Consider the following 22,496-nt stretch of genomic DNA (forward strand, 5'->3'; position numbering starts at 1 on the left):
TTGAGTTTTCTCCAAGTATTGAATAACTTAAAGTATCATATTCAGGAGACACTTTCTATACAGCTTGTTGGTAGCTTAACTACTCCCTCTCATCAGTGGAAGATAGATGAGTTGACCAAAGTTATAAAATGGTAATTGCCAGTGATTCCTTAGCAATTATTGGTATGACCATGTAGAACACAAGCAAAATACAAATGGGAAATAGTTAGGTAGAAACTGAACTAGACAGAAGGATAAAGTTGGTATCTTACACCTCCCTCTCTATAGTCATGGTGGGCTTACTTTTAGGCTTTAGAAACGTGCTATATATTGACTTGGGGGCACATGAAGATTGGTGTTATAGAGAGAGAGAGAGAGAGAGAGAGAGAGAGAGAGAGAGAGAGAGATGGAGAAGTGGAGAGTAGGTGCTCTTGTGTGCATGTTGGTGATGATCCATGGAGTTGCAGAAGCGCAACTGGTACAGAATTTCTACAGCACCACCTGCCCTTTGGTTGAGTCCATTGTGAGGCAAGCAGTGGTGACAAAGATAAGCCAAACTTTCGTCACAGTTCCTGCTGCACTTCGTCTCTTCTTTCATGATTGCTTTGTCAAGGTAATCATCTTGATCATCTCTATCAATCTTCAGCAGGACCTAATGCCATCATTCTAAGCAATGCCACAAATATCGACTATATTTTGAAAATATGGTAATTTTATCTTGATATTTTTGTTTCTGGCAAAGATGTAGATGGCACTTAATTATTTTTTACACCATTTAGCATTTTGGCTGAGACCAAACAAATATGGGCAATTCATGATTTAAAATATGACAAATCTGACCATCAATTTATTTTTGAATAGTTTAACCCTTTTGTCGCCTGAAAAATTAGTTGCTTTGGTCAAACCACTTGTTTAACTTGTCGCCCGAAAAAATCATGTGTCGTGTAAGTTGTTGCCTGAAAAAAATCATGTTAAATGTAAGTTATCTGAAAAAATGAAGCGCATGATTTTGACTAAACAAAAGAGCAAAACTATCAAGAAAACAGTAAATTGAACATGTTTGTTATATTTTCTAGTTTGCAGTCAGTTATGGTATTATTCTAAAAACTAATGCCATCTACGTTGTCATTGTCCTTGTTTGTTCTGATATTGCTTTCTTTCTAGAGTATCGCAATTTTTCTTTTTCGATAGTCAAGCTGGGGTTAAGCGGACCCCTACCGGTATATTAAAAATCACTGTACAAACTGTACACTTAACATTCATTATACAAAAAAGAAAGCCAATATGGAGGCTTGAATCCGTGTCAGCTAATTGGGCCAAAAATTTCGCCATTGCATTCTGTGATTTAGTTACTTTCTGCACTTTCACCTGATTGAACTTAAACAAAATGTTCATCATCTCTTGTGGCTAGGGGTGTCAATGGGTTTTCATCTAATTAGTATTAGGATTCATGTATGCAGATTTTCATCTGAATCTAAATTAGAAAGACAATCTGACTCGATAACTTGTAAGAAGGTCAGATTAGAAACAGGGTTGAACCCCAAGGGTCCAATTAATATATGGAGGTTTGTGAAATTTCTATCCAAGTTCCGACTAAGACCCATAATTGTTCAATGTAAAATGATAAAAAATATTATTTTGCCCGGTATGGTCCGGGTCTGGTTCATGTAATCCTTGTAGGATCCGGGCATGGTTTCTCTTACGGTGGGTTCAATTAGATCCAGGTCTAGATCCGATGGGTCTGATTTCACCTTGGTCCAAACCAAACCCGACCCATTGACATCCCCTACTTGTGGCATTCGGTGAGGCTCATTCAGTCCCTCCAACCATACAACTGCCTGTCTGATAGCTGGCCGTGATATCTCAGTACATACCTTGCTATTCTCAGGGATCTTGCGTAAAATTTCCACCCACCCTATCCATTCTCTCCTGTGAATGTTCCCTTCAATCCTGCTCCAACCTGCTGATAGGTAGTGGCATTGGTGATCCCTTATTGTATATCCCCAGTCTCCACTTTCCTTTGTAAACGCTATATATATATATATATATATATATATATATATATATAGAGAGAGAGAGAGAGAGAGAGACGAAAAGCGATCAACATTACTTAAAAGTGAAACTCAACAAAGCATTGAGTCCCACAAGCACCAACACAACAGCAAAACATGAAAACACCATTTACACAAAAAATAGAAAAAACCCAAACACAACATAAAACTCATCAAGGACCACAGACATCTAGATGGGGATCGGTTGGTGGCAGAGGCAGGTCTTTGAGATATATGCGGAAGATAGCATACACATCAGCCAATACCCTATGAGAGAGAGAAAGAGTAATGGGTCCGTGCTAAACCAATTTGGTGTTAAACCGCATGCTAAATGGGTTTTTTAGGCTTTTTTCATTTTATTTTTAAATTTTGACCGATGTGATCTATGTACTTGATTTTAGAGGGATCAGCTCTTAAAGCGTTTGATTCCAACACATTGGTGGGTTTTTATAAAGTTCAAAAAATCAACGGTTCAAAATCTTTGTAAATTTTGGAGGCTCTAAACATCATTTTTTTCATAGAAACCACATGATCCTGGTGTGGATTCTCAGTAAATCGACCATGCCCAACACATTTATGGGTCCGGAACTGCATAAAAAGCACCGGAGAAGCCCGAAAAACCCATTTAGAAGGTGGTTTAGCACATACCCATTTTCCTATATATATATAGGCTCTAGGTGGAGCTTGCCAACTTCCTGCTGTGCGCCATTGAACTGCTACTGGGTGGGGTGAGTTTTTTAAAGATATTCATAACATGTTCTCTGACCACTTTCCACAGTGCACATTTCTTGACCTGAAATGTGACTAGCCAGGCCTTATACATTTCTTTATCTTTGATTTTAACTCTACCCCACAGGTCCCTTCTACATCTCCTGTGGGAATGTTTCTTCCACCAAATAATGTCACCCACTCTTCTCCATACCTCTTGAGACACACTGCAGGAAACCTTTGACAATAGATTCCATCTGACCTATCAATCAGTGGGATGCAGTGGTGCGATCTCATTGGGCCTGAGAAGTGGGGAAGGCCCAGATATTTCAACGGGGGTGCAGCTTGTTGCCACCCACAGCATTGGCGAACAAAGTCTATATGGTGGCTGGTGAAGTTGAAGGCTACAAATTGCGACTTGACTTCGCTCACTTCCAATCCCGAGTTCCTTTCAATCTCTCTCATTGTGGAGATACAATTTTAGATGGAGTCCCTCGGTCCTGCATGAAAAAAAAGCATCATCTGCGAATTTTTTATATAGCGATTTTTCGTGAAGTTTTTTCCTAAAATAATTAGAAACCTTTTCATATTATTACGAGATTTTGCTTGATATTTTCCCGATATCAAGATTTGTGGCACTGATTCTAAGCAATTGTTTTCTTTGCAGTGTTAGGGTTGTAAATTTTCTGCTATCTTGTTTCAATCTAGACCAACGAAATCTAACTGTTACCATCATTCTAAGCAGAAGTGTTGTTTCCTTGGTATTGTCAGGGCTGTGATGCTTCAATCTTGATTCAGTCTCCTAATGGAAATGCAGAGAAGGATGCACCAGACAATCTGTCCTTGGCAGGAGATGGGTTTGACACAGTGATCAAGGCCAAGCAGGCGGTGGAAGCAGTGTGTCCAGGCGTGGTCTCTTGTGCTGACATCTTGGCCATTGCAGCAAGGGATGTGGTCTCCCTGGTAAAACCTTGAACTCTTGTGAATATCTGGACGGATAGGATTAGTCCACGTTCTAGGCGAGAATGTGTGGACAAACCCTTGCCATTGCACTACAAGAAATTCAACCTTTACTGGCACTATTTTCAGGCCAGTAAAGACAGGATTAGCTCCAGTAAAAGGCTTTACAATAAAATACAGGACTAGCCCAATTTTCACACCAATTGGTTGGATGGTTGGGATCGAGATATGATGGATCCCCATCATATTAACCATGTTTGTTCCTAATTGTAGTGATGCTAATAGGTTCGAGCTGATCCCATCATTTGACATAGGATGGGTTCCATCCTACATTTTTTCACCTGGATGGCGGGGATGGAGGGTAGGATTTTGAGAAGGGGCGGGGGTGGAGACCTTGTCCCTCACCCCTGCCCCGGTCCACTGCCATGCATCCCTAATATCTGATCCATTGTCAGCCCTACACGTAGGGTCTCGTTAGGTCTAAAGAGTGTGCCGGTATTAAATGTCATTGCCATCAGATCTGGGATTGGAGACAGAGACGGCCCGAACCACCAGAACCAAGGTCAAACCAAAAAAAGATTGCACAGCGTTCTATAGTCTATAGTCTAAAGTAGGGATGCAAACAATTTGGATCTGGAACAGCTAAATGGGAGTCGGATCCGGTTGGATCTAGAACTGCCAAAAAATTGCAAAACCTCCATCCTGGATCTGATCCATTTGCATCCCTAGTCTCAAGTCAGCTAAGGTCCCAAGTATGGGTGCCAACAGACGGACTCAGCTTGATCACCTCGTTCCATATAGCATCAATCCAGTGGTTTTTTGGGTAAACAGACCCATTTATAACGGGCTGGGTTTTGGCCTGATTCTTAATCGGCCTGGGTCTTAAGAACAGGTTATAATCTAACAGTGTCCTATTGGACCAACGGGTCTGGTCGGATCTTAAGGGGCTCATGTCTTGACATGGTTACCTTTCCTGTAGAAAGAATAGCCCAGAAAATTAATGCCACCTACTGAATCAAGCAAATAGATGGTGCACGTTCACTAATGGTTTGTGGTCACCAGTTGCATGGTTTGCAAGAAAAGAATAATAAGGCCCACTGGGTCGGGTCGGTGGCCCACGGGCCAACCTGAGCTAGACCCTTTATTGAACCAGCCGGTTTCAGCCTGGTACTTAACAGGTCAGGGCCTAAAACAATGACCCAAGCTCAGCCAAAGGCCAGCCGGGCCAGCTTGAGCTTGATGGGCTGCCCACCCCTAGTCCCCAGTACGGTTCCTTGCGAACCATGAATCGGACTGTGCCATAACACAGGATATGACAAACTCACAATCCTATGGTTGTTAATTAAGTGATTAAAGAAATTATTATTCCGATTCGTCTTGCAGTCAGGAGGGCCGTTTTGGAATGTCGAGTTGGGTCGCCGAGACGGACTCGTCTCGCTCGCATCAAACGTACCAGGCAACCTGCCCCAGCCCAACTTCAGCCTCAACCTCCTGAGCTGGATGTTCCGGAAGAACAACCTCACTGAGGCTGAGATGATCGCGCTCTCTGGGGCCCACACTGTTGGCTTCTCTCACTGCTCCAGGTTCTCCAGCAGGCTCTACAACTTCAGCTCCAGCAGCACCATGGACCCCACGCTGAACCCAACCTACGGACTGCAGCTCATGGGTGCGTGCCCACAGAAGGTTGACCCGACTGTTGCCGTTGACCTTGACCCGGTCACGGACAGGATCTTTGACAATGTCTATTACAAAAACTTGGTCAATGGCATGGGCCTGCTGTCCTCGGACCAGACCCTCTTCAACAGCTCACGGTCCAGGCCGATCGTGCAGGACTTCGCAAGCAACCAGGCAAAATTCTTCACCGCGTTCGCGACCGCCATGGTCAAACTGGGGAGGTTGGAGGTCAAGACCGGGAGCCAAGGAGAGATAAGAAGAAACTGTGCTGCTTTCAACAATTGAAGCCAACAACCAAAATGCCTAGTTAAGATGGTGAGGGCACTTCTGTAAGGTATTGTACAATTTAGGCTGGCTATGAGCCTCTATATTGTTTGTAATAAAAATAATAAAAGCAGTTACAGAATATGATGTGATGACACAAATCTGTTGGTTTATTTATGCTTGGTTAGGTTGTCATTGTTGATGAAAGAATCAGTGGCGTAGCTAGGATTGATGTGAGGGGTGGGCAAACAGGGGTGTATAAAAAAAATGGTGTGATAGTCGGGGGTTCGAGGGCAGCGCCCCCGAAAAAAAAATTTGAGATAAAATAAAAAATGGCTACAATTATTAATAAAAGTCTATTTTATATGGACAAATCAAACTATTTGCTACAGTCAGGGCTGAGCTGGGCTAGGACTGGGCTTAAAAAAAATAAAAATAAATAATAAATAGCTCCGCATCTGGCCACCAAGTTTGGTCGTAGAACCCAGAAAAAGCTTTAAGCTAAAAAATGAATACATTTTTATGACACCGATGATGACCAACATGCACCATATGCAGAATTCAAGCAAAAAGAGTATAAAAATGCCTGTTAGACAAAAAATACAGATGCCCAATTATTAAAATCTGTCAATGGCCACAGTTACTCACTACAAGAATCCTAGACAATCGAGAACAAGCAATTCACTCACACCAACTATCTGGTAGATAAAGATACACTATCTGTTGCCTTCGTTACATTGATAGACATTCATACCTTGTTTTAGCAGCAGGCACAAAAAAAGAGTCCTATGCACGCACGATGACCAAGAAAGGATCGCAAGATTGACTCTTCCAATGAGGTTGCACCCAAAAAGGAGGAAAGAAACTAGACCCGCGTTCAGTGATGCCCCAAAAAGAAAGGACCAAGAACCGAATTGAAGGGTTGGCCTGTATTGCTCCTGTAGAATGGATAACTGGATATTGTATCACCAGAGCCACTGAACATGAACAAAACCTATCCTCAAATTCAGGAGATAAGAGGGTCTTCTTCAAACTGCTAGCGATGGTCGCCGGAGATTGGCGAAGGTCCAACTGACTGCGACACTGGTGCCTCGCGTCGCCGGAGATTGCAGCAGAAAGGGAGAAGCTTGGAGGGGGGCACCGCCACCGCGGGTTAACTGAAGGGAGGCCGGCGGCACTGCAGAGCACAGGGGTTGCCGGCGAATGGGGTTGCTGCCTTGCCTGTGACAGAAGGGGAACGCCGAAACGAAGGGGCAGAGCTTTAGAAAACTGGTGATGGTTTTATCCCTCGCCCCTTTTGGCAGGCTCTAGACTCATCAAGAGCTCGGGTCCCGGTCGACTCGGTTTCACGAGTCCCGATTCGACTCACTTTTCTGAGTCATGAGTCGACTCGGTTTCAAATTTTAGGGTGGGCGGCCGCCCACCCATGCCCACCCCTGGCTCCGCCACTGAAAAGAATATGGAATTATCCTTTGGTACCTTATAAAGATTGGGAAAGAAAAAAAAACACAGAAAAAACCATGGCTAACCCCACATATGAATATTCAAGCAACTAAAAATAATATTTTTTTGTCAAAAACACAATTTAATAGTCGATTCTTAGCAAATGAACCATGTTGAACACATATTTTTTTGGAAAGGCACGATGGGGGTTAGGCAAACTCCTACCAATTATGCAACAATACCGTTGGGATTTGAACTTGCAACGTCCCAACAAGAGGTGACATGCACCAGACAAGCAGAGCCCTACGTTGGTCATGTTGAACACATCTGCAGGGCTGGATTTGCAAAAAAAAGTATCGAAAATACCTTGTTCACATTTTAGTTCTATGTGCACCAACGTGGGCTCCACTTGTTTGGTAGGAGCTGTCAGTGCACGTCACCTTGTGTTGGGACGTTTCAAGTTCAAAACTCAATAGTACCTTGTATAACTGGTGGGGGTCTGCCTAACCCCAGCTTGACTATCAAAAAAAAAAAATAATTGTAGTTCTACGTGCAACTGTCTCTATTACCTACAAATGTCTCCTTTCTTCATTTATTTATTTTCTGTTTTTAATGTAACCTACCTTACATATGTGATCTATGTGGGTTGTTTAGTTGGAATTGGCTTTTGAATCGTCAGATTATGACATGTAGGCAGGTTTTTATAAGTCTTTAAAAATCTAACAGTTTACAATATGTGATAAACATGATCCAAAAGTCGGTTCTCACTATTTTGAAGATACCGAATCCATCCATGAGGTCAGATTGGATCAAAACAACTTACACATGAGAGACCCAGAGGCAATTACTAAAAACATTACCCTATATATAGGGTTAAGGTAAGAATGCTGACTGAGTTAAACATTACAAAATGATATTGGTAGAGCTGATCTATATATCCAAATATGGAACATCAAGAGAACCAAACCCATTACTCAGATTTTGAAGAATAAGGTTCTGTTTTGACTTTTCAAACATTCATAATCATATAACTTGCCTTAAATCAAGAGGCAACATCTTCGAGTGTATTTTGTTCATTGTGAAGCAATATAAAGCTTACCACAATTTTGTTTGTGCTGATATCTTGGCCATGGCAGCAAGAGATTAAAGGCTTCTTGGTATGTCACCCCCCATTAATTAGGGGTGCAACAAATAAGATATGGTCAGATATCCAATCCGAATTGGCATTTTTTTCCGGATTCAAATCCTTAAAACAAGATCTAAATGTGCATCCTCATCCTCATCAGATTGTCTTTCTCATATTATTCAGACTTGGATCAGTGTTGCATGTAAACAGCTTATTTTTAATCTTTTTTAACCAGATTCAGTTTCATCACATGTATTTGGGGGTTGGATTCAACCATACCTGATCCCATGTTTCATACCCAGGTTCCAATTTGGATCTACGGTTTGCATTTCAGATTCAGATTCTAGATTTGGCATGATCTGGCCCATATCCTGTCCATTTGCACCCGAGGACCCACATAAGTCCCCATTGGACGATAATGAATTATGTCTTCCAATCTATAACATTAGGGGGAATGGATTCACATTTGTAAGTAGCAAATTGATTTATTTATGAAAGTAAGAATGTTCCCTTGCGACTTATAGTGTACAGTTGCGCTTAGAGTCTGTTTTGCTTTTGTTGAGTCTGATGTAAGTTGCCCGGTTCAGGTGAATCAATACCCCGAAGGGGCAGCCCGTATACTTGAACTGTAATTGCCTGCGGGCAAAATTGTGAATGAAGTAAATGCGTTGAGCTTTCTTTTGTTCACCCTCGTTGTGATTGCTTCTTGTGATTGCAATTTCTCTTCCTCTATTCTCTCTTGCTCTCTTGCACTCTGATTATAAGCTTCCGCGACCGGCAAGCGAGCTGACGAGTAGGCTTGCGGCGGTAAGGAAGGACCGTCGCGCCGCGCTGGCCCATTGAAGGAAATATGCCCGTGACAAGTGGTACCAGAGCTCGTTCTCGTGCTGGGAAGAGACTCCAGAGTCGGTGTCGATAGACACGCCGACAGGCTGCGATTTGTGAGCAAGACATTGTGGCGCCTTATCAAAACTTGTGCAACACCAAAGGCAAGGCAGTTGCTAAAGCTGAGGAGATGGGTTCACCTCGGGGCCAAGAAGAGTTGGCTGCAACTGTTAACAAGTTGGTGGAAGAGGTGACTTCGCATGATGAAGCGATTTCACGCGCATGTGAATCATTCAATAGACTGAATGATGTGGTGGCGAGCCTGCAAGAGCAGGTAACCTTATTAATGGGGCAGGTTACTTCGTTAACGACTACAGTGGCCGACTGACAGACTGAAATTGGGGAGCTTCAGTTGAAGAACCGTATGTTGCAGCGGACGGTGACCCTAAATGGCGGAAATGGTGAGAGGCCATCAAGGATTGATGTGCCAAGACCCGCAAAATTCAATGGTTCTCGTGACAGCAAGGCCATTGAGAACTTCTTGTTCCAAGTAGAAGACTACTTAGATATCCAGAATGTGACCCTTGAAGATCTAAGGATTAAGGCTGCAACGACCTTACTTGATGGTGATGCTATCGCTTGGTGGAGGCGGAAGTGCAATGACATGGAGAGGGGTCAATATGTGATAGACACCTTTGATGACTTCAAAGTAGAGTTGCGCAACTACTTCATGCCAAGAAATGCGCAAAGACAGGCTTACCGGATGGTTCGTGAGCTCAAACATATTGGTTTGTTGCAAGACTATGTCAGAACGTTCCAGAAGCTTATGCTGGAGATATCTAACATGTCAGAAGACGACATGCTCAACTGGTACATTGTGGGACTTCAGCCATGGGCACAGTCTGAAGTGGAAAGGAGCAACCCCCGTATTTTGGAAGATGCATATGTGGTGGCTGAGCGCTTAGTTGACATTCAGCGCAAGCCTTTCACCCCATCAACCAAAGTTGGGAAGAAGCCTGACCACGGAGGCAAGAAGGATGAGCAGCGCAATGATAAAGGTGAGGCGTCAACACACCATCAATCCGAAAAGAAACAGAACTTCACAAAGCACAACAACAACAACAATGGTGCGGTTGTGGCATGTTGGTTCTGCGGCGATAGACATATCGTTAGGCAGTGCCCAAAGTGCCTTGTAAAGGACGACGGGCAAGCCAATGCTGCACAGGAAGAATGCAGCGATACTGAATGCAGTGACACTGAGACCATGCAACCAAGGATGGGGTCCATCCATGCGATCGATTAACGCAGCTAGAAGTTGCGCAGCTAAGAACATGCAAGTCAGTAAGGAACTTATGTACGTAGAAGTCATTATGAATGAAAAGTCTACTTCAGCAATGGTAAACTCGGGGGCCACACACAACTTTGTCTCGCGGAAAGAGGCAGAGCGGTTGGGCTTGAAAACTGAGCCAAAGCAGCGCACTATTAAAACAGTAAACTCTGAGGCCAAGCCCATCCTTGGTGAAGCAAGAGATGTGGCTACTCAAGTGGGGAGTTGGGTCGGCAAAGCCAACTTTTCTGTGAAGCTAGAATGTTATGATGCTGCCAAAGTTTAACACGTTGACGATCATGGGGTCAGACCTGTCATACACAGTGCAGTGCATTACGCAGAAAGGCAAGTATTCAGTATTATCGGCAATGCAACTGAAGAAGGGTGTCAAGCATGAGGAGCAGACATTCTTAGTTGCAGTGTGTGCAGATGAAGGGAAGGTAGAAGCAGCAGTGCCGCCGACCCTAGCCCCACTATTGGAGGAGTTTCGGAGGGTGATGCCCCGGAATTGCCAAAGCGTCTTCCGCCAAGACGCGAGGTCGACCACAAGATTGAGTTGACCCTGGGAGCGAAGCCTCCTGCAATGTTTCCATACCGTATGGGGCCAGCTGAGTTGAAGGAGTTGCGCAGGCAGCTAGACGAGATGTTGGACGCAGGCATTGTTCGTCCATCAAAAGCCCCATTTGGTGCCCCGGTCCTTTTCCAGATGAAACATGATGGCTCTAAACGGTTATGTGTGGATTATCGTGCTTTGAACAAGGTCACGGTGAAGAACAAGTACCCATTGCCATTGATAGCGGACTTGTTCGATCATCTAGGCAGTGCTCGTATCTTTTCCAAGCTAGATCTGCGATCGGGTTACTGGCAGGTGAGGATTGCCGAAGGTGATGAGCCAAAAATAACTTGTGTCACCCGTTATGGTGCTTACGAATTTCTAGTAATGCCATTTGGGTTGACAAATGCTCCAGCCACGTTCACGACTTTAATGAACCAGATCTTCTACCCTTACTTAGACAAGTTTGTGGTAGTCTACCTGGATGATATCGTGATCTACAGTAGCAACATGGAGGAACATGTCGAGCACTTGCGAACAGTGTTTCAGGTGCTGAAGGAGAATGACCTCTATGTCAAACGAGAGAAGTGTCTCTTCGGGCAGGAGGAGATCAGCTTCCTTGGCCACGTTGTGGGGCGTGGTGTGCTGCGTATGGATGGGCAGAAGATAAGGGTCATCCAGGAATGAGTTTCGCCAAGCAAGGTGCCAGAATTGCGGTCATTCCTCGGTTTGGCAAACTATTATCGACGTTTCATCGAAGGTTATTCCCTCATTGTTGCGCCCCTCACAGATTTGTTAAAGAAGAATCGGGTATGGCTCTAGATATGAGCGTGCCAAGATGCCTTCGATGGTTGAAGAAAGCCTTAGTGAGGGAGTCAATGCTGCAACTGCCTGATCATTCGAGACCCTTTGAAGTCCACACTGATGCCTCAGACTTTGCCATTGGCGGAGTTATTATGCAAGATGGTCATCTGATCGCATATGAGAGTCGCAAGCTGAAGGATGCAGAGAGGCGTTACACAGTGCACGAACGTGAGATGACCGTCATTGTGTATTGCCTCAGGACCTGGCGGCACTACCTTTTGGGTGCCGAGTTCGTCGTCAAGACAGACAATGTGGCCACGAGCTATTTTCAGACACAAAATAAGTTGACGCCTAAACAAGCTCGATGGCAGATGTTTTTGGCTGAGTTCGACTTTGCCTTGGAGTACAAGGTTGGAAAGACCAATGTTGTGGCGGATGCCCTGAGCCGTAGGGCTGAACTGACAGTTGTGTGCGCGGAGTCTTCTAAAGTGCATTTAGAAGGTGCATTGTTGAGCCGCATCCGCGAGGGTATGCAGCAGGATCTGACCGCACAACACCTTGTTTCTCTAGTGCAGGCAGAGAAGACTCGACGATTTTGGCTACAGGATGGCCTCCTCGTAACAAAAGGGGGGCGCATCTTTGTACCACGGTGGGGAAGCCTTCGCCGAGAGCTACTCAAGGAGTGTCATGATACACTATGGGCCGGCCATTCTGGTCAGGAGCGGACCTTAGCACTCCTCGAGCGCGGCTACTATTGGCCGCAGATGAGAGACGACGTTAAGGGGTATGTGCGGACATGCCTCATCTGCCAGCAAGATAAGGGGACAAACCAGAAGGCTGTCCGTCTCCTTGAGCCTCTACCAATTCCAGAACGTCCTTGGAATAGCATCTCCATGGACTTTATTGTTAGTCTGCCGAAGGTAGAGGGCCTCAGTTCTATTTTGGTTGTGGTGGATCGTTTCTCAAAGTATGTCACCTTCATTACAGCTTCCAAGGAGTGCCCTACAGGGAAGACTGCAGAGTTGTTCGTAAAGCATGTGGTGAAACACTGGGGCATACTAAGAAGCATTGTGAGTGATCGCGATGCTCACTTCACGGGCAAGTTCTGGCGTAAAGTATTTTGTCTACTTGGCTCTGAGTTGCTGTTTTTAACAAGCTTCCATCCGCAGACAGATGGGCAGACAGAGCGTATCAACGGGATACTGGAGCAGTACCTTAGGCACTTTGTTAGTGTCAATCAGAAGAATTGGGTGAAGCTCCTTGATGTGGCACAATTTTGTTATAATCTGCAGAAGAGCGAGTCTTCAGGCCACAGTCCGTTCGAGATAGCCACGGGGCAGCAACCACTGACCCCGCACACTCTTGTCACACAAGAAAAGGGAAGGCCATCATTCGCCTATCAGTTTGTTCGCGACTGGCATGAGCAAAACGAGTTGGCGAAGGCATTCTTACACAAAGCGGCAAAGAGAATGAAGAAGTGGGCGGACAAACACCGTCGGCCCGCAGGGTTCCAAGTTGGGGACCAAGTGTTGGTGAAGTTATATCTTGGTCGCACGGGCATCTTCCGCGGGCGGCACCGCGGACTACTTAGAAAGTATGAGGGACCCTTCACCATCACAAAGAAGGTGGGCAAGCTGGCATACAAGTTGGAGTTGCCCCCAGACTTCAAGGTGCACCCGGTGTTCCACGTGTGCAACCTCAAGCAGTTCCATCCAGATGATGGAGACTCGGAACGCAGTGTGCCACAGCGCGCTCCCATCATGCAGACGGCCCCGGCAGCACAACGGGCCGAAAAGCACCTCAATCAGATCCTTCACCACAAGGTCAACTACTTGGGACAAACGAAGAAATACTTGGTGCAGTGGGAGGAAACAGCAGAACCAATGTGGGAGTCTGCCTTTCGAATCAACAGTCGCTACCCGGCTGAAGTCAGAGCTTACCACGAAACAGATGGCACCACGGACGATGCATGATTTGAAGGGGGGAGCATGTTCCCTTGCGACTTACAGTGTACAGTTGCACTTAGAGTTTGTTTTGCTTTTGTTGAGTCTGATGTAAGCTGCCCGGTTCAGGTGAATCAATACCCCGAAGGGGCAGCCCGTATACTTGAACTGTAATCGCCTGCGGACAAAATTGTGAATGAAGTAAATGCATTGAGCTTTCTTTTGTTCACCCTCGTTGTGATTGCTTCTTGTGATTGCAATTTCTCTCCCTCTATTCTCTCTTGCTCTCTTGCACTTTGATTACAAGCTTCCGCGACCGGCAAACGAGCTGACGAGTAGGCTTGCGGCGGTAAGGAAGGATCGTCGCGCCGCGCTGGCCCATTGAAGGAAATAGGCCCATGACAAAGACACTACCTACCATAGTAAGAAAAGACAACCATGATTCAGCCTTTTTACATCCATTTAAAATAGGTTGTACGTCAACAGCTACCTACTTGTAGGGGTATTAATGGGCTGGGTTTGACCCATAACCGACCCATACCAAACCTTATAGGGTTAGGGTTTGGTGATAAATAAGAAGGTTCAACTACAATTCGGGTCGGAAGGTCCGATTAATACATGGAGCCAGGTATGGTTTGTGAAATTTTATACTAGACCTGGGCCCGACCCGATTTCTGACTAAGATCCGCAATTTTTCAATGTAAAAAGAAATATATATATATATATATATATATATATATATATATATATATATATATATATATATATATATATGTGTGTGTGTATTGTTTTACCGAGTATGGTTCGGGTCTGGTTCATGTAATCCTTTTAGGATTCAGGTATGATTTTTCTTATGGTGGGTCCGATTGGACCTAAATCCAGACCCAGTACCTGGATCTCAAATCAGGTCTGAGTATGGCTCCACCTGGGTCTGAACCAAACCCGAATGTCGACACCCCAACCTGCTTGGAGCATCATGTTAGTTTTTTGTTTTCTATTGATAAAATAGTTTACTTGAATTATTCGGTTAAAAATACAAATATTATTGGCTGGACAATGGATTGTTGGATCAAGTGCACATTTAATTAATGGGAGGACTCAATGTTGTCAAAATCGTATGGGCCATTCAATCATTTAGTCAATGAAACTCAGGTGAATCGGTACCAACTTTCAATACACCAGGACTCGTTGTTGATGACGATACTCCGCCAACAAACTACTGAATGGTGTCAGAAATCACCAGCAAATTCAGTACCACCACCGACGGCGATCCCCTGTTCAGTTCTGGATGTAATTCACACCCGCTCCAATACTTGGTCATCCTCCTTCCTGGCTGGCCAAGGCTGCCCTTGACACACCACTTGCTCCACCACATGTTTCCCCATCAATGCCCTACACCAGCCTCCTTGACGCATACCCTACCATCGCCATTGCCATCCCTCTCTCTACCTATTGCGTTGTAGTGAATGAAGAGATGAGCTAGGAGACGTTCGCTGGCTAGAATGTGACTAACAGGTTTTTGCCAAACTCTACTAGTAGGCAACACCCTTTGACACTAGCTGCCAGCTTCCCTGGGCCATCTCCACCATCACCATATGTTTCCTCTTATTTGCCCCAATTTCATACTGATGAAGGACCGGACATCGGCCAGAGTTCTGGCCAACCACTATTAGTCGGTCGGACTTAGACGATCGACAACCCCTCTGCTAGCCCCGACGCACCCACTGGAGGGATGTCATCTTGTCACCCTGTTGGTTCTCCTTTCATTGATCGGAGTTGGGGAGGGTGCTACCCTCTCCTCCTCCTCCTCCTTCTTCCTCTTTTTTGGTAGGGCAAACTGTCGTTCGTTGAGCTCGCGCCAGCCAGTGGGGGCCTGACCCACCAGCAGGACCCCCCCCCCCCCTCTGTTACCTAGGGAGGAGAACCTCTGCCCTACTTGGTGAGGTGAGGAGCCCCTCCCCCCACATATATGGTCTCCCACTTGAGTGGAGAACCAGTTACCTAAACCGAGATAATAGAAAAACTGGACTACATGTCGGTTTTGAGGCTCATGCCCCAATTCCATCGGTTTTGGGTCTGGTTCCGTTCTGCAGACCGTCCGTTCTTGGCCCGGTGAATTGTGTTCTCTAGTTTGGTCCACCACGTTGGTCCATACCCTAATCCCACTTAAATTAAAACCCACCAGGTTTAGATGTCCTAAGCTTGAATCTAACTCAAAGCCCACAAGTTTCAACTTGTGGGGATCTTGTTCAAAATCCAAATCAACAAAAAGCTGCAGTTGAAGATTATGAATGGTTCAGGAAGAACATTATGGGCTTTTATATACATATCAGAGTAGATCATGCTTGGTCCATATAGTTTCTAGAGCAAAGAAGTTATCTAGTTTTATATTGCGGGCCCATAACCCATAAGATGGAGTGGGATGGAATAAGTGTAAGCGGGATCAAAACTTGAGGGCAAGTCTTCTCGAACCCGGAGAGAATGATACAGTTGCGAAGCGATAGATATACGGGTTCTTATCCTTCATTGGATTATTTAAGATCCATATTATTTTAGTTTGGATATTTTATTATTTTGGATATCTGTAATGGATATTAAATCTTAGTAATTGATCCATATCTCATTTCAATAGTCTTGTAGGATTAGGATTGGTTTTCTTAATTGATTTTTATCAAATATGACAATTTAAGTTTGCTAGGATTATGATTCTTCTCTTATAAATATAGAAAAGATCTATGATTAGTCAAGATCATAATTTGTTATTTTCAGTTTATTTTAGTTATTTTTTATTCAATTAACTTTTATGATTTTTTATTATTTTTCAATAATTTCCTTAAATTTTATGTTCTTTTTTAGATAATTCATAATTGGGTAATTTTCTTATAAACCGAGCACTCCTAATTTACATCACTCTCCCTCGAAATAAAGGGTACCTAAGGAGCAAATGTTGAGTAAGAAATTTTCAACTAGCTGGGTACTGCTTCAATTAGGTAGCAAGCCATGACAAGCAGCAAGAAACTTGTACTAGTCCAACTATCTGGCAGCTTTGTATGGGCACGAATAATGCCGAAGAGCAAGATATTAATTTGTATTTTTAAGACTTAAATTTTATTTTAATTCAAATATTTTGTTAATAAGTTTTGAAAAAATTTCATATACCCTCAAACTTTTCAATTTAATTCCTGTTCACACCAAAAGTCAAAGAGTTTGCAAATTCATATCAAAGTTTTTACTTGAGTTAATCAAATTGCCTCAACCGTCAAGGTTACACTAACTCATGTTTTGAAGTTACCATTTTACCTTTGTAATTAGTGAGATAGAACTGCTACTCTAATCCTATTTTAGAATTACTACTTTTTGTTTGAAAAAAATCACGTGTAAACTTTTCAAAGTTTGCAAATGTCGAGTTTTTACCTGAGTTAATCAAATGACCCCAATTTAATTATCTTTAATTAATTTAGTTATAAATGCTTTAAAATGACCATGCTACATATGAAAAAGCTTAGTTTTTAAGAAACTTTCTTCTTTTTCTTTGTCGCTTACCACAATCGTGAGTCATGTTGTCTCTTTCTCTCTCTTCCTGATGGCATCAAAGCCACCATTGTCGTCGTCTCCTCCTCTCCTTTATTCTCTCCTGCGGGGGGTAATTTCTTTCTTTTTTCTGCGGCATCACTCTTCCACTCTTCGATTTTGCCCTAGCTTTTTACATGAACCATCCATCACTACTCTAATCATGATGTGAAAGAGAAAAACTGGAAAAGATAAAATTGTAAACTCTCACTTTTAGTTAAAATTGAGAGAAATCTCATGTAAATTATGAAAAGGGTGTTAATATGAAATCCTTAAATATCTTAATAAATTGAAACTTTTAGAAAAAACCAAAATCTTTGTTATGATTTTTTATCAGCAGAAAAATTGCAAACTCACTTTTAGTTTAAATTGAGAGGAATTACTGATTATGAATTCAGGAATGTAAGGAAATGTGTTGATATAATTGCTTTGATAGTGCAGGCATTTTAACTACTCTCTCTCTCTGCACTTTTGGCTCCAATTTGCTTTCTCTCTGCACTTCGGCTTGATCTGGCTCTACCTCTTCACATTGGGCTCCATCTTGCTCTCTCTATCTCTGTTGTTCAACTCACCTTCTTGGTTGTAGTCAGTTAACTGCCAGTGATTGGAGGCTTTTTTCTTTTCTTTTACCTAACCTAAAAAAAGATATAACTATGAACATGAGCTGAGATAACTACTTGCTACCATCGAGTAAGACTACCTTGATTAACAAAGATTCTTCAGTTTTTCAAACCATAGAATCATGATATGAACTTTGAAAGAAAGTTTAAAGGCAACTGATTGCTAACAGCAGATATTTCAAAATCCTGATTGGCGTGGTTTTGAGGACTATATTCAACTTAGTTGAACGCAAAGGAAATCAAGCTTATAGATTTGACTCTCATGCATTTCCTCTTTGTCTGATATTTCTCTGTTTTTGCACTTATTTATTTATTTTCTGATATTTTACTTTGGACCTCAACCATATTAGCTTCTATCTAAAATCTAACCACAATTGGTAATTCCATGCATAAACACATACTCTTGATATAGATTTCTTTCAAGAATTCCATGTAAATTGTTTTGCATTCTTTTCAATTCTGTTATTTTTTCCATGGTTGAGTTATTATATGTACAGGGGAATTATGTAATGCATGCATTTGATGAAAAATGGGCTTTTCTCTCTATGCCAAGAATTTCAATCACTCACAACCTTTAGTTGCAAGTTCTTCTCAAACTCAAACAGATGTTGGAGTTCCGAGCACTGAAAACACTTTTTTAGCTCATTTCAAGAGGATGTTGGAGTCGAGTTTGCAAATAGTAGACTTCGTGCTTTATTATCTGACTATGAAAATGACTCGACATATCACTCATCAAACGACTTCGATGATGAATCTAGTGATGATTCCAATAGCAATGAACATGGAATAATGGATGATCAAGATGCTATGGATGACGAACAAGGTGTGATAGTAAAAGGTAGGATACTTGAAAGTATATACTCATTTAGAAAGGTGTTTAGAATATATTGCATTGAGGAAGGCTTACACTTCGTCTATGAAAGAAATGAGAAGACAAGAATCACGGCTAGATGTAAGGTTGTAGCTGGTGACTTATTACTTCCACATTGTCAGATCAAAGAACATTTGAAATTAGAAATATTGTTAGTACACATGCTTGCATAGGAACATATAATACAAAAAACAACGTGGCATCAACCAAGTAAATAGCAGAAATTATTGAGCCTAACATGCGAAAAAATATAAAAACAAGGTTGAATGTCATAATTGATCATATTAAAAATATACATGGCACAAAAATAAGCTACTCTATAGCTTGGAGAGCTAAAGAGTTGGCTCTTCAAAATATTTGTGGTTTATTTGAAGATTTATTTTTATTTTTTAAAGTAATCCTAGCAGCATAGTTGTCTTAGAAAGAGGGGAGTTTAATGTTTCTTCAAGGATGTATATTTTATTTATTGTGTGCATGAAAGGATTTATAAATGGGTGCAGACCTCTTATCAGGTTGGATGGTTGTTTTTTTAAGACCAAGTATGGAGGTAAATTACTCAATGCAGTGGCACTTGATGCAGAGGATGGTATATTTACTCTTCATGCTTCTGTTGGATAAGCTTAAAATTTAACTTTCATTTCAGATAGGCAAAAAGGTCTTATAGTCATTACTAAATTTTTTCAAGGAAGACCACATACATACATTACTTTTAGTGCCTTCATGTGCAAAGTATTTCATATATTTTTTAATGATGGTTTGGTAACTAATTTAGTTTGGTCACTAATTCTTTTAATTATTATGCAAGCTTAATAGAATTTTTGTTATTATAGATTTTGCACATGACATTTATATCAAAATTTCAAGACACGTTTTAAAGGAATGATCTTCAAAAGTCTTGTCTATGAGTGTGCACTTTCATATACAAAAGTTGAGTTTAACAAAGGTATGCAAAAACTCCAAATAAATTTTGATGATGCCTATAAGTGGCTTAGGGAAAAAAGTCCGTCAACAGTGGGTCTTGAAATAAGTGTGTTAGTGAAGCTCATTCTTTTCCATTTTTTAATTCTCTTTAATGGATTCGAAGGTTGATTATGCTTAAACTTCATGAAATGCATCAAGGGCTGATAATTGGAATGAGAGAATAGCTCCAAAAGTCTTGAAATATCTTAGGCACATCAAATGTTCATCTATACATGAACAAGTATATTTCTTTGGTTAGTGGTGACCTTTATTCTTAATTATTTTTTGTTGGTTATATATATATTTTAATGATATAAAAATCATAAATGTTATTATATTTTAATATATTTTATTAAATATCTAGTTATAATTATTATAAACATTCTAAATGCAGATAATAACACATTTGAAGTCCTTGTTGACAATGGTTCTTATATGGTATCACTTAATGAGAAAATGTGTACTTGTTGAATATGGCAATTGACTGGACTACCTTGTATTCATGCAACTGCAATAATTTTAAACATGAGATATGACATTGAAGAGTATCACTCAAGATATTACACAACAAATGCATATAGGAAGACTTGTGCTAGAGCTTTATTTGCAATTCCTAACAAAAATCATTGGCAGAGATTAGATGAATATCCTCTAAAGCCTCCTCATGTAAAATATGCACCTGATCGTCCAAAGAAAAAAGAGAAGGCATCATCCTGATAAAGCACACTCAGTCTCACTCCATACAACATGATGCACCCAGTGTCATGGTTTAGGTCATAATCGTAAGTCATGTAAGGATCCTATCAACACAAGTACAACTAACTCTGGTACTAGTTCTAGCACAAGACATGCAATTAGATGTAAAGGTATACGAATTGGAGGATGCAAGAAATGAGGGCATATTGATGCCCTTGCAAGTAAACCACCAAGAGTTCACATTTCAAGTAGAGTAAGAGGAGTCACAAAAAGTAAAAGACAAGAAAGGGTGGATGAGCATTTGATTTCAACAGCTATTTCCTTTCCTTTGAGATTAACACACATTCAATTGTCTTACTAGTAATGCAAACATATTTAATCTTTTATTGTAAAACTTCTTCATCTTAATCTATATGTCTTATATATGCAAGTGGGCTTGTGGGAGTACTTGGTCAAGTTGATCCTCAACTAGGTGCTCTATGATGATCCTTTAAGTGGAATTGTGGGCTTGCAGATTATTTTAGGAAAAAAGGTCATTATGCTTTTAAAAGTTGCAGCTTGCTTTAAATTATTTCTAGGTTGAATTCTTACAATGACTATTAGACAATTATTTTTTTAGATATTTGGTTATCTTTCATTGTTTTAGTTAAAATTACCCAAAAGATGTTTTTGATGCATTTTACAAACAATTGTTACGTGTGCATCTCTTCGCAATCTTTGTTTAAGTTGCCATGACTAATACATTCATACTTGGTCTATACTTCCTATCTAAATTAACTGTCAATGATGGTATGGATGTGAGTCTAATAAATCAGCCAAAACTATTTATTAGTTGTTTATTTCAAATGCATATGATTATAGATTCAAATCTATAGCATAGGTGGTAGTTGACTATCACTTTTCTAGCCTATCGAGTTTTGGAAGGATTTTTTCTATTCTTTCTAAAATCTGATCATACAAATGTGATCTACATTATTGATTTGATAGGAATCGACTTTTGGGTTTTCCGATTTTGACAAGAAGGTAGGTTTTTAAATGGTCTACAATTTTCAAAAATATTTAATGCTTTAAATCATTTTTTTATAGAAAAACATTATCCAAGTATCATTTCTTAGCAAATCAACCATGTTGTACACAACTACAAGATCAAATTTGCAAAAAAAAAACAAAAAACTTAAAACCCCTACTTACTGGTGGTAAGTTCACAGTAAACTAAAAAAGTAATAGGCAGCTACCACTTTTCCCAAATCTATATTAGGCTCAAAATTAAGTGGATTAAGTTGTCAGATCTAAATGAAAACCTTAAAGCTCACATAGTCACCATTATGGCAATATCTCATTGATATTGATTCCTGAATTGGTAAAACTTTTGTCAACTATAACCATATTGGCATTTGGGTCAAATGAAAATACATTTAGTTTGGGTTTAGATATTTATCAGGTTAGCTATTGAGGAACCAAATGGACCCATTTGCACTATTAGTGGGTGGAGTAATTGTTGGGTTGATTGGCTTATTGCAATTATATATATATATATATATATATATATATATATATATATATATATATATATATATATATATATATATATTTTAAATGTCCACCAATGGTCTTAGGGTTTGTGGTTAGAGTCTTGTTTCTTGTTGATGAAGTCAAGGGTTTAAGTATTATTATAATCAATAAACCTTTTACTCAAATACATTCAATTTCTACACACGGTCAAACTTGCTTTGTTCATACTTCTAGAATAAGGATAAACTAATAATTTTATTTTGCAAGTTATAGGAGTAAACTGATAATTTTAGAACATGAGTTAGGTTAACCCAAGAACAACCCAACGTTAGTTTATGATTGGGGTAATTTGATTAAACAATAAGAAAACTTTGGTGGGTATTTGCAAACTCTGAAACATTTGGTGTGAACATGAATTAGGCCTAAACTTTTGAGGGGTATTTGAAAAAATTATTTTTATGTATCTTTTCATTATTTTGTAACTTAAATATGATATTATAAACTAATTTTAGTGAAAACATTATCTGACCGGCAAATAGGTTGGCCTAACCTGATCACACTTAGATAGCAACTCAAGTTGGTTCAAATCCAATAGGTTGTGAATGAGTTC

The 22,496-nt window shown here is 41.1% G+C and overlaps 1 protein-coding gene across 1 annotated transcript; it reads left to right on the plus strand.

Annotated features, from left to right (window-relative positions):
• The first annotated feature begins 332 nt into the window (after positions 1–332).
• LOC149840477 (peroxidase 51-like) lies at positions 333–5,797 on the plus strand. Its single transcript, XM_090004448.1, has 3 exons — positions 333–592; positions 3,510–3,701; positions 5,082–5,797. Exons 1-3 carry the CDS (start codon positions 386–388, stop codon positions 5,655–5,657), a joined length of 975 nt encoding a protein of 324 aa, XP_089860574.1. The 5' UTR covers positions 333–385; the 3' UTR covers positions 5,658–5,797.
• The last annotated feature ends 16,699 nt before the right edge of the window (positions 5,798–22,496 follow it).

The sequence above is a fragment of the Nuphar pumila genome, chromosome 4 (assembly GCF_984573655.1).
Source record: "Nuphar pumila chromosome 4, dmNupPumi1.hap1.1, whole genome shotgun sequence".
Lineage (NCBI taxonomy): Eukaryota > Viridiplantae > Streptophyta > Magnoliopsida > Nymphaeales > Nymphaeaceae > Nuphar > Nuphar pumila.

What these genes read in the sequence shown, in the direction of transcription:
- LOC149840477 (XM_090004448.1), top strand. Translation starts at nt 386, where the DNA reads ATGGAGAAGTGGAGAGTAGGTGCTCTTGTGTGCATGTTGGTGATGATC. An exon ending in TTCATGATTGCTTTGTCAAG is followed by an intron (nt 593 to 3,509) that starts GTAATCATCTTG and finishes TGGTATTGTCAG; the next exon opens with GGCTGTGATGCTTCAATCTT. An exon ending in CAAGGGATGTGGTCTCCCTG is followed by an intron (nt 3,702 to 5,081) that starts GTAAAACCTTGA and finishes TTCGTCTTGCAG; the next exon opens with TCAGGAGGGCCGTTTTGGAA.